Consider the following 12,464-nt stretch of genomic DNA (forward strand, 5'->3'; position numbering starts at 1 on the left):
TATTTTCACTCAGAGGGAGCTGATGCACTTCGGGGGGTTGCCCGGAGGGGCGGCGGCCTTCCCTCCCTGGAGGGTACTCCAATCCCAGCCACCCCGGCCTCGGGCAACTGGCCGGGGCCGACCCCACTCCGGGACGGGGTGGGACGGGCCGCCCACCCGCGGTGCCCTGGGCCCTCCCCGCCCCTGTCCTGCCTCCCGCGGCCGCGGCTGCTCTCGCTGCGCCCCGCCGGGGCCGCTCAGCCCCGCGCACACCCCGACCCGGGGAGGCCGCCTCAGTCCCGCTCCCGCCGCCGACCCCGCTCCTCCGGCGCGAAAGATGCTGCGGCTCTGCCTGCTCGCCGCGCACGGTAAGAGCCCCGGGGGCCGCGCCTCGGCACCTCCCGCCCGCCCGGGACCGGTGGGCGCTGCTCCGAGGCTGCTCCGGGGTGGGCGGCGGCCCCCGGGCCGGGCGTGGCGTGACTGGGGCTCGCTTTGTTCTTGCAGCTCTGCGGCTCGCCGGGGCGGCCTTGCTCTCCCCCGGGTCGTGCGCATTCGAGGACAGCGCCTGCGGATACCAGTGGGACTACGCGCATCTCCCCTGGGCGCTGCACGGGGAAGGTGAGAGCGCTGCCGCCCCCCGGCCGTGCAGCTCCCCCCGCACCTACATTGCATTTCCACGCGGGTACAGCCCTGCTCTGGCAGCTGCCGCCGCCCCCCGCGGGGAGTGACCTCCGCATCCCGTGGTGCCGCTGCTCCTGGGGGTGCCGCGGTAATCGAGTTTCCCAGGGAAACAGCCGCCGTCGAATCCCTCCCGTGTGCAGATTCAGTCTGTGGGTGTCAGTCCCCTGACAGCTGGTGATGGGCGGGCGCTGTGGGGAGGCGTCTGCACCCCCCGGCGCAGGTCTCTCCAGGATGCCTCATAAGTCTCATTTCTTCTCTTGTCCTTCACTTTCTGTTGGGAAAAGGTATCTTCTAACAAATCCTCTCTCTAAAAAAAACCCTCATATCTGTCACATTGCTGTTAAGCTGCGTTATTGTTTTTTCTAAATATATTTTGTGTTTCTACAGCAAAAGCAGAGTCATTTTCGGGGTAGGAGACAATTTTTGGCAAGAGCATCTCTATAATGTGTTCAGTTAAGACTCTTCTCTGTTTCATGGTACCCACAGTTCAACAGGAAAAAGTTAAGCATTGGTCTGTCAGTAGGTTGTATTAGAGTTTATAAAACTTACTGACTTTGAAAGACAGAACAAAATCCAGTCACTGTATAGAATTTCCATGCACCTGTAACTCCTACTTGGTAAGCTTTTAGTGCAGACTCCGGTTTTAGACAGCATCTATGTGAACGTACAAAAAGACTAAACAAAAATAAATATAGCATTGTTATAACTGGGAGACAAAATAATTTAGCTTCGGTTATGTTTTCACTGCAATGAAGTGAAAGTTCTGCTCACACAGTAAAAGGGACTATGTGTTTTTAAAGTTTTTAAGTTCTGAAACAGGTGCCAAGAATAATGAAGAGGTGAGTACAGATATAAAAGGATAGTCACCTCCTCCTTATCCCTCATCAGTGCTCCATTCAAAACTGTCTGGTCTAGTCTATTCATTCCACCTGTCACTCAGTTCATAAAAAACTGGGGGGTTTTGTACCCAGTTCTAACATATGCAAAATAGGTCATCTTAATTGTTAATTTTTAGATTGATCATTAGACTTTGAGAATGTACAAGGAGTGCTCAGAAAAGCGTTCGAGGATGTCATAACTGAAATACTTGCTTTTTATTTTATTTACTTGTTTGATATGTATTTGTTAGTTTATTTATTTATTTAACTATACATAGATTTTCCTGTATTTTTGAAGATACTAGTGGAAATTTAGTAACCATCTTTGCAATCCCGGCTATGCCTCTTAGCATCATGCCCTCTTAATCCACTGATCTGTGAAGCAAGATTGGGATTCCTTGGGATTGACAGAGAGCCATATGGTAGTGGTATTGATTCAGCTCCAAGGGACTATGAGATGCTGAGAGTAATACCTCAAATACCTGTAAAAATGGAGGTGCATCATGTTGTTCACATCCATACTACAGTGCTTCAAGAAACAAGGAAGTTTTATCTGAGGTTTGGATCAGCGGCCTGCTTTTTTTGGTCCACAGAACACAATTTTGGTTGTTGTAGTTTGATTTTTCTGTGCAACCATAAGCATACCAGTGGCTGCACAGCTTCTGTCATTGCTCATCTTATTTTCAGAGATATATAATTGGACTGTCATACTCTGGGAAGATATGTGATATACTAGCTCTGTTAATAGGCATAGTTCTGTCAGCATTTCCCTTATAAACAGTTTCCCACAGTCTGTAATTTAATCATAGCAAGTCATTCCATGCAAATATTTGGCACAGAAGGTCTCTTCAGAAATACATTCATATAGTCGTAAATAAATCTGGTTGAAAATAGTTCATCCAATTCTACACAGCAGGTGTGCAAAACTAGTCTTTCTTAGGTGCTCTTTCATTTGTCTCATAAAACTATGCTCCTTTTGGCAGCACTGGGTCCTGGCATTTGCTGTTCACTGTATGTACATGTGGTAACTGGGACAACAGGGAAAGTTAAAGATGGGAGAGGCAGCTTAGCTTTGAATTCTTGGACTTCTTCCTTGCATTGCTTCAAAGTTGCTTTATTATTTTAAAATATTATTTGTAATATATTCATATTCAGCAGATCTCTTACAGGGATTATCTGACTTGCAGTGTAAGTTCATTCTTCTTATAAATCTCTCAATAGTGTGATCCTGTGCCAAAATGTCAAGGTGATGTAAATATAACTAAAACTATGCCCAGAAATTTCCACTCCATACTTGAAAGTTTTTTGCCCAGTTGCCAAGGACTCCAATAATTTCTGATGAGCTAGGCACAGAAAGGAAGTGTGAGACTTAAGTTTTGCCTCTGTTTATAGCTACACATTCCCACTTAAATGAATAGGTTTCAGCTGCTTTTTGAAATGTTTCTGGCTTCTCTTTAGTGTTCTGGTAGTTCTAGGATACACGATTTTTTTTGGTGTTTAATTTTAGGATTTTTATGATTGAAAATACTTTTATTTTTTAGCTAAAGTGGGCACTTCAGGGCAAAAGAAAAATCTGAAGAAAATATTAAATGCTAAAATAATTAGCTGGTTCACTCTTTACTGCTTTACTCAAGAATGGCAAATCAAACCCTAATGAAGTGGGTGGTTGTAGGATACCAGCTGCATAAGAAACAATTCCGGCACCTGTCCAGTGCTCCCATAAACTTCTGCTTCTGAAATCCTGTGTAAGCCTCAAGCTCTCTCACATGACTCTGAATTCAGGAGTAGGGCCTTCAAATGTAAACACCAAGGTGCTCTTTTTAACTGAGCTTTTTGAGTGTCTCACCTGCTAGGCCAGTGTTTGCATTTTTGGGATTATAATGACAAACACCGTGCAAAGAAAAATGTAAAATATAGGAACAGCTGAGGATGTGAATTTCTTATGAGCTTACCTATGACTGAGAGGCACACCTAGCTGAGGTTATGGCCCAGGCTGAGTAAATACAGCATCATGCTTGAGGCAGCATGTTTCCTAATGCGCCAGCTCTGTTTTCAGTGTAAGCCGGGGAATTCCACGTACATGTGTTTTGCTTCATGAAGTGGGTGTTTGTAGGATACCAGCTACACAATTATATGGTTACTCAGGAAAACAACATCATCAGGTAACCCTGGTTCTGAAATCTGATGAGGAACAGATGAGTTTGTGTGTAACCGGTGATAAGATCTGAAAGCTTTAAGCGATTTGCGAGTGCACATAAATAAAGCTGTCAGCGGTCCATTTTAACTTCAGAGATGTAGGCATGGTCCCACAAATATTCTTGCATTCATGATGCCTCTGAACAGATAATTTATTTTTAAAAATCTAGATCAGAATACAAGACAAAGATCAAACTCCTTGGGCCCAACTAATGGGTAAGAAATTTAGAAACTGTATCTATATTCATCACTACTGTGATAATTAGAGGTTCTATAATGCTGCTGCTGCTTTTGAGAACACACGCAGGATCACTCTCGAGGAGAAAAGACAACGCAGAAAGAATCGTGTCTCATCGATATCACCTGGGGAGTCTTTCTGCTGCGCCTTCCGCAACCGGACTTGTCTATCTCGCATTGGCCTTTTTAGCCATCAGCGCGCTTGTAGCAAGCATGGGTAGAGCCCCTCTCAAATCTTCATTCGCGAAGCCCAGCCATGATGATGATGATAATTAGAGGTAGCTGAGAAGCTTGAATACCATGTTGCTTCTACTAACACTTGCAGGTATATTTAGCATGAGTTCATGTCCAGTTATTTTGGGGCATATATAGAGGTTTGCATGGTGGCAGATTTCCACAGGAATTTGCTTCTGTGTAGGCAGCATATATGTGGCAAGGGAGATACCTGGTAAATTTTAATACATGTTGTCAGGCTTTGGAGGATAAGGTTTCATCAAATAATCTTGAGATTTTCTTCAACCAAATTGCACATTTTTTTCAGAGGACACACATGCTTTGTAAATGCAAAATGATCTTTGAAACAAAGGAAGATACTGTATGTAATAATAGGCAGTAATCCTGAGTAGAGGGATAAATAAAGCCATGCAGACCCACTTGAAATGGCAGTAGGACACACATCCTTATATCCACTGCAGCCATTCTGGAGTGTTGAATTCAGGCATTTTTTGCTTTCCTCTTAGCCCTGCCCAGCACAGAGCTGGCAATAACTGGCTGTAAGAACATCTTGCTCACAGCATTATTATAGATAAATTTCATTAGACACAATAACTATGGCATGTCTTTTCTGTGACTCTGGACAATGTTTACATTTTGCCTAGAATATCTGTACAGCATTTTGTGTGAACTGTGTCTCTGGTTATGTTTTGTTTTCCATTGCCCTTCATTCTAACAGGGACCAGTTAAACAGAGCTAAAAATAATGTGCATTTGGGCTGTTAGCTCAAGTCTGCCCTAATGGAGTTTGCTATGCTGCAGCTGCTTGCCTGGATTTAAACACTAGATAAGAAATTCGTCTATTACCACACCACACTGTAGGAAAGAGAGACTGTTTATATTAGCAATGTGCTCCAAAAGACAAGTGATCCTTGTTAAATGTGCCCATGCACTGTTTTAATGAGTTTTGTGTCACTGAAACACTGAAGTTATGACTGGTAGTTGATACAGCCGTATGCACTTATCATCCTTAAAAAGAAATAGATTTCATTCAGACGAGTGATGTAATAGATTACATTATATGCAAACATAGTGTTATTTTCTTATCCTTAAAGTTTGCCTACTTTTTGCCACATTAGTCCAAAGCACACTGTTCCTGTGATACATTCCAAACAGGCATCCATCAAGTAACAGATTATGGTAAGCAGGTAAGCAAGCAACATCAGTAACAACAGTTTCAGGTTTTGGGACATACTTATCACGTAGCTACACCTCAAAATGTACGGAAAATACTTTCAAGAGACAGGACAGCTAATGCAGGTCATCAGATAAGTCAGGCATGAGGGCAGCAGCATAAGGAATCTCAAATCTAAACATTGGTTGCATACCATTAAAATAGCTTGTATTTACAGCTGTGCCATATGACTTAAAACTGACCTGTTTTGACCTAAGCTCTTTCATCTTGTGTGTCACATCATTTGGTTGTAATACACAGCCATGAAGCAGGTAATGATTGGTGATCCTAGATTTTGTGTCACAGCAAGCACAGTTCATGTCTGATGTGTGCTGTGTCATGCTCAGATACAAACCTACAGGCAAATAAATTATCACAGTTGAAGTGTTAGTTTTCTTTCCGTCTATCTGCAGCACTTTCCTGTACATAGTGAAGCACGCAGTTTGAAAACGTAAAAAAGGCATTAACACTGTTGACTTTGTACAACTCATAAGACGACAAGTGGTCTCACATGTTCGTCGTAACTGTGCACTTGGGAGTCAAGGAGACTTGCACCAGCTTGTACCTAACTGCAGCAGAACCAGGCTGGCATACCACAGTGCTTGTTTGTAGCCAAGGTTTCACCTGAAAAATTCACCCTGATATGGGAGCTTATGGGTTTGGGTCTTCCAAACCTGTAGCCTGGACTTCTCTGCACTGGTTGCTATCTGATGGAAGGTAGAAGCGCTTAGAGTTGGCACACAGTTCTATTTTGCCTTGACCTGATAATTAAAATGTTGGTCTTCCTGGCCAAACTAATTGAATTTGGAGTGACAGTTGTCCTTCCTAGTCACTCCCAAGGAGAGGGGAAGGAAAGTTTGTCTCACACACTTCTGGTACACTTAGGTTATCATGCTCCTATTTTCCTTCACTTCTGGTGCCATTTCTCCAGTATACTCTGCTTTGACTAGTCAGCCACTACTCTTGTATTAGCAACTCATTTCTTCTCACTGTTTTCCTGTTCAGTATGTCAGCAGATTAGTAGTTTTACCATTTGTGAATAGCATTCCAACCTGCTCCAGCCTGCTCAGCTATGTCTTGCTGATCCCAGTATGAAATCTGACATTTTGCTTGCCCAGATATAACTTCCATCCTAGGTTTCTGGGCAATAGCAGGTTTTTTTGAACTATGCCCAAATTACAGTTATTAGCATATTTTTTCCTCATCTTCAGAGTCAGGGCTTGTGAGAAAAAAAGATATCCAAGAGCACTTTATGTCCATGGAGGGCTTCATCAGCAGCTGCCCATGCTTGATGACACTTTTGATAAGTCTGGGCTTTCCATTTGCAGCAGGGGAACAAAGAAAGACTAAATTCTTATCAGTGAGTCACTGCATAAGAGATGAGTTTCAAAGCATTCCTTCTCTCCACAGGATGGGAACATTCTCCTAAGTGTGTTTTCACATACAGCTGTTAGTGACTCAATGCTTAGAGAGTTAGCTACTACTTTAGTGCATTTTACACTGAGCCATGGAGTTTGGTCACAAGAGAAGGAGGATCCCTTCATGGTTACTGAATAAACCTGCCACTTTTGACAATAGGCTGGACTTTGTTTTGCATGAAAAAAACTCCTGAAAATAGATAATTTACCATTAGAATTTGGAAAAAAAAAAAAAAGGTGAAAAAACTGTAGGAGAGCGAAAGAGTGTTTGGGAGGGTGACAGAGGCCAAATCGCCTCAGTCAAATAACTTGCATGTCACCCCTGGCCTTGCAAATGTTGTTGAAGTTTACTAAAATTCAAGTACAGACATGCAAATCACTTGCTGAAAACTGCTAGAAATATTTTCAGCTTTCTGAAAAAGAAGGAAATTAACTGAACTAAAGTTTCTTTTAGGAATTTCAGGATGGATGCATAGCATGAGTTTTGTGGTCATTGCACTTATTACACTACATGTGTAATCATCTTCAAAATGAAGAAGAAAGCCAGTCATTTGCCAGTTCATTTTTGGAAGGGAGGGGAAGGTATTTTCAGCACTGCCAATTTTCAGTATAAATTTTGATCAAGATCTAATGTGACTCAAGATCTGTAGTGAGGAAAAGTAAGCTTGCACTTTTGCTGAAAGGGTGACCACAGACACTTCAGGAGTATTTCTATCAGTAAACAGACTTGTTCTCCTTGCACATGGTACTGACTGTTCAAAATTTTAATAGAATTAGCCTGAAAATGCCTTAATAGTCTTATTATATAGAATACTATCAAGTAGAAATATTTGAAAGCTTATTGAAAAAATAAGCCCCAATCAGTTACAATTAGTTGTTTTGTGTTCCCTTTTTTTTTGATTTCTCCCATTATGTTACCTTCGGAGACGTTTAGTTCCCAGCCATTGTGTGCAAGAATAGTACAAGCAGTACTATAATTACTTGACTGATTGAACTTACAAATGGAGTAAAATCCATGGTTACATCTCAAGAAAATACGCTATTAAAAAAAACAACCCAGAGATACTTTCCTTTAATCTTTCATTTTTTCCTGTCTTCGTATTACTTTGTAGCAGTAATGCTACAAAAGGCCAGAGAAAAGGCCAACATAGTCAATCATGTAACTTTATACAATGCTTTGATTGCTTAGAATCCTTCAATTGAACAATTGTATTGCTTCCATTTAAAAGAGTAAGAATCTTGTGCCCCATCGTTCTTTGTGGTTCTAGGCAGCCCGAGATTCAAGTATGATTATTACAGTTCTTCTCCATATGAAAATCAAGCCAAAGATTCCTACAATTTTACATGACAATGTAGTGTTCTTTGATTAACAGTGTGTCTTCTATATTATATAGCTTTTCTTCCAACATATTTTCTTTTGCCAAATGTGGCTCAAGATCAGTATATTAGACAACCCTAGTAGTATGAGTAGTGTGAGTAATTAATTTAGTGTACTTTGGATGCTGCTTTAAATAGATAAATTCTCTGATAAAGTATGAACTACATGTTACTAGCACTTTGCTCTGTTCTGAAACTTTGTGAGTCCTACTGTGAAAATGTCCATGAGTCATGGTAATTAGATTTCCATTTGAAACATCAGCCAAAATCTTTTAGGAAACAGTCTTCACAGTTTTCAATTAGTGAACCACTAAAATACTTTAGGAGGCTCTGTTGTGACTTGACAAGTTTCTTCAAATTAGCTGGGCCACAAACAGTATTTCATATTAAAAATGCGTAAAGAGCTACAGAAATGGGAGGGCAAATTACAGCTGTTGTATACAAAACCATAGTGAGATACAAAGTTATCAGAGAAAGTTAATTCTCCATCTTTCAGATTCTCTTTTTTTTTTTGATGTTACATCACTAACAATTGATCAGTACTGTGAGTCTGTTGCTTTGGCTATTACTCGTGGTTCAAAAAGGTGTCAGCAGGCTTTTGCCTGACAGCGGTGTCTAGAGAAATGCTATTGCAGATGCATTTTTGGCAAAACATTATCCCTGGAGGATAAGGAAGCCTTACCTGTTCTGTGAATAAGCAGAAGACTTACTTCCCTGTTTTCTGATAGTACGAATAAAGACTGTGTCTTAATGCACTCCATCTATACAAAGTTTAGATTTACTCTGTAAACACTTCAATAAAGATCCACAAAGCACTTACCACTTGCAGTAGAAATCCTCAGTGGATTCCCTCCCTTGCCTTGTTTACCCACCTCTCTGAGTCCTTACTTTGCAATGCCTACCTCTCCCTTGCTTTGTATTGCCTTGCCTGCCCATCCCCTGCCTTGACTTGCCTGTACTTTTCTTTCTGGGCCTTGCCTTGCATTGCCTACAACTTCCTGGCCTTGCTCTACCTACCCAAACTTGCATTTCCTTTCCATGGCCCTCCATCCCTTGCCCTGCCTTGCCTACCGCTCTCCTGCCTGGCCTTGAGTTGCCTACACCTCCCTTGCCTTGCCTGTCATTGCCTACATTAAAAAGGTTCTATAAGCTTTCAGAGTCATCTCCACTCACAATAAAGAACAATGAGAATTTCTGGTAGTTCTTAAAGCAAGAATGAAGCAGAATAGTCACATGTATGTGTACATGCCTGAGTCCATTTATGTGTATGTATGTATGAAATCTCTGCACCCTGATTTAAAAGAAGAAATGACAGTTTGTTGTAGGTCCCCTGTTGGATGAATGATCTCTTAATTGTTGTTAGCAGGATATGGAGAACCTACAACTTAGTGGTACCTTTGGGGCTTGATTATCATGGAGCTGTTTTTTCTAATGCTCGTGGCTGAAGAATTTCACAGGAAGCAGATATATTAAAGCATACTCTGGTGCATTTTGCGACATGATCTGTTATTTGTCATTTCCTACTTTTTTAGTAATTTCCATTTGAAAATTTGTCTTTGGTGTGTGCTGTTTTACCCATGGTTGTTACTCTGGGGAAGCTTTAGCAAAATAGTTGTGCTCCATCTAATGACTCTTGGCAGATCATTCTGCAAATGAATCTCCTTGACTGAGAGCACAGTCTTGCAGCTGTGTGGCCAAAGTGAGTCGAGTTCATTTTAGGCCGTACAAGAGAGCTGACAGTAATTGGCATCGTTGTTTAATGGAGCCAGCAAGGAGGCAGATAAATGAATGGATATTGACTCTGAGTTGTTCTCAGCTCATCGGAATAGTTTCAGGCAAGTGATGAAACAGATGTAGATGTCTGTGCTGTCTCTTTTGAGTCTGGTTGGGAAATAGAGTCCTTAATTCTCCCAAGCCACGTACTCTCAAGCTGACATGCAGTTCATTGTCAGTATTTATTGCTGTTGTCTTCTCTTAGCAAATGTCTTCTTCTCCCCTTCCCCCACATGCCAGATGCCTGGTGTACATTGAAGTAGTCCTCGTCTTAGACATGTAAACACTTGTGGCAAACTATCACAATAATTTATGAGCTGTAAGTAGGAGCTGAAACCAGCAGACCAGAGACCTGGTGACACATTTCTTCATGCTTCACAATCTTATTGAGATATTTATTATCCCAGGGAAATCATATCTGAGTACCCAAGTGTCAGGTGATAGCCAATTTTGTTCTGATTGTGGTAGAACAACATGAAAATCTGTAGCAGAGCAGGAATAATGCCGTTAATTTTATATTTTACCTCTACAGTAAGTAATTTTTCATTATAGTGCCTTAAAATTTGGTGTCATCCGTAGCAGTTCTTTTCAGAAAATTTACTCAATACAGACAGCAAGAAAATGAAGAGCTTTCACACTGCTCTGGCTTTGAGCTGTAGCTTATGCAGCAGTTTGCTCCCATAGCTGTGAACAAATCTGGGACCTTTCCAGTAATTAGAAGATCAGTGGTTTATGATTTTCCGTAGCATAAACAAACTTGTGCCTGTGTAAATTCCCAAGTTCCTATAAAGGGAACTAAAAACTGCCTTGAGTGCTATAGTATACATGCAAATGCAAACTGTAAATGCAAGTATCCTGGTACCTGGATTTTAAAAGTGTACCAAATGTAGCAACAATAATTTTATTTAATAAAACTGGATTTACTTGATATTTTTTTCCCATATAGATATGTCTCAGAGACGTGGTAGTGTCCTGGACACAAACAATGATAGAATCTGTTAGTGTGCAGAATAAAGTCTGTTTTCTAGTCTTTGGCAATATACTGGCTTGCGTAGTATCTGCATCTGCAGTTGCATATTGAGCTTCACAATACTTACCATTATCAAGCCAGTTAGTAACATCTTCATATATATCTTCAAAAACCTAGATGCAGCTAGATGAATGCTTCATTTTAAGATGTAGCTTATGGAATTTCAAATAGAGTGACCTGTAACATTTTAAAAGTGCATCCATATAGCTAGGCAATGTTAATCCAAGCTGCGCTTTTTAGAAGATCAGTTGAGGTTCACTAACAAGCAGAAGGAGTGAAAACAAATGAATCTTTATTAGTTCCTATGCAGTTCCTATATAGTCATTGGTTTGCATTTTAATTCTTACAAGACCTTTTGCAGACGGCTTTCTTTTCTGGCCAAGGATGTTCTTGTGTGCTTGAGTGGAAACATGAGAGGCTTTATACCAATACCAGATTGTTCTCTAAATATAGCCATTTCCAGTTGTTATTTTAAACTAAGTGTCAAACTGGAGAGTTATTAGGACAGTAGTTTGTTTGGAGAAGAAGAGAGAACTTTGCACAGTGAAGTTGTCTTATATGGAAATAAGATGAGTGGTATGTGTAGTTTGGACTACCACAGGTAGGTAAAAAAGCAGAGAGCTGTAATCAGTATTTGTTTTAGTATGAACTTGGAGTAGACTTCACAGCTGCTGGGTGTTGAAGCCAAAAATAGAGCTACATGATCAACCACACCTTAATAACAGGGGACTCTGATAATCTTTTCATGTGGTAGGTCAGCTAGATATTTTTCTGTTAGCTAACCTTTCCATAGCTGCTTAGTGTTTGTGCTGTTTCTTTTTGATAGATCATTTTGTGTTTTCTGTTATGTATCTAGAAGGGAGTTGCACTGCTACGCCTTTAGTCGGCCTGCAGGTTAGACCATTGTTTTTAAGACAGATAAAGTAACCACTTACTGCAGCATTGCATATGGAATCCATCATCTTTGGTGTTTCTTTTTGATTAGAGAGAGAGAGAGTGAAAGTCAGGGGCTTGGAGAGGGAAAAAGAGGAAGAGACAGGGAGAGAGGGGGAGAGAGAGAGAGGAAGAGTTCCAGCTGAAGCCCAAAGCAGTAAGAAATCTCAACAGAAGTTCATGTTTTGAAGATATTCAGACAACTCTGTGAAAGGAGAAAAAAATGCTTTATCTTTGAAACTTACTGGAAAATTGAATTGTTGCTTGCTGAACACATGCATGCATGAGCTGAACCACTGTCATGAGTGGTACCTTTTCGGATTCAGTGATTGTGCCATCCTATTTTGTACAGTGTGTGTATGACCTGTCTTGTACTGCAGTCAATCCCGAGAGAGAAGGGTGGCAGACTGAAGGGTCCTCATAGCAACATAGTAACATGCTGCTCTAGCCTCACAGCCTCTCTCTATTGGAGAGAGATGTGTAATGAGCAAACCAGTAAAGTGATGAGCCGGACCA

General features: G+C 41.3%; 1 protein-coding gene across 1 annotated transcript in view; it reads left to right on the forward strand.

Annotated features, from left to right (window-relative positions):
- The first annotated feature begins 282 nt into the window (after nt 1-282).
- MAMDC2 (MAM domain containing 2) overlaps nt 283-12,464 on the forward strand; it is a 59,067-nt gene continuing 46,885 nt past the window's right edge. Inside the window, exons 1-2 of the mRNA XM_027881811.1 lie at nt 283-347; nt 484-597. Coding sequence (XP_027737612.1) covers nt 317-347; nt 484-597 — 145 coding nt within the window. The 5' untranslated portion in view covers nt 283-316. The remainder of the gene's footprint in view (nt 348-483; nt 598-12,464) is intronic.

The sequence above is a fragment of the Empidonax traillii genome, unplaced genomic scaffold (genome assembly GCF_003031625.1).
Source record: "Empidonax traillii isolate 1590-97213 ecotype Southwest subspecies unplaced genomic scaffold, ASM303162v1 scaffold7:size3022706, whole genome shotgun sequence".
In the NCBI taxonomy this organism is placed as follows: domain Eukaryota; kingdom Metazoa; phylum Chordata; class Aves; order Passeriformes; family Tyrannidae; genus Empidonax; species Empidonax traillii.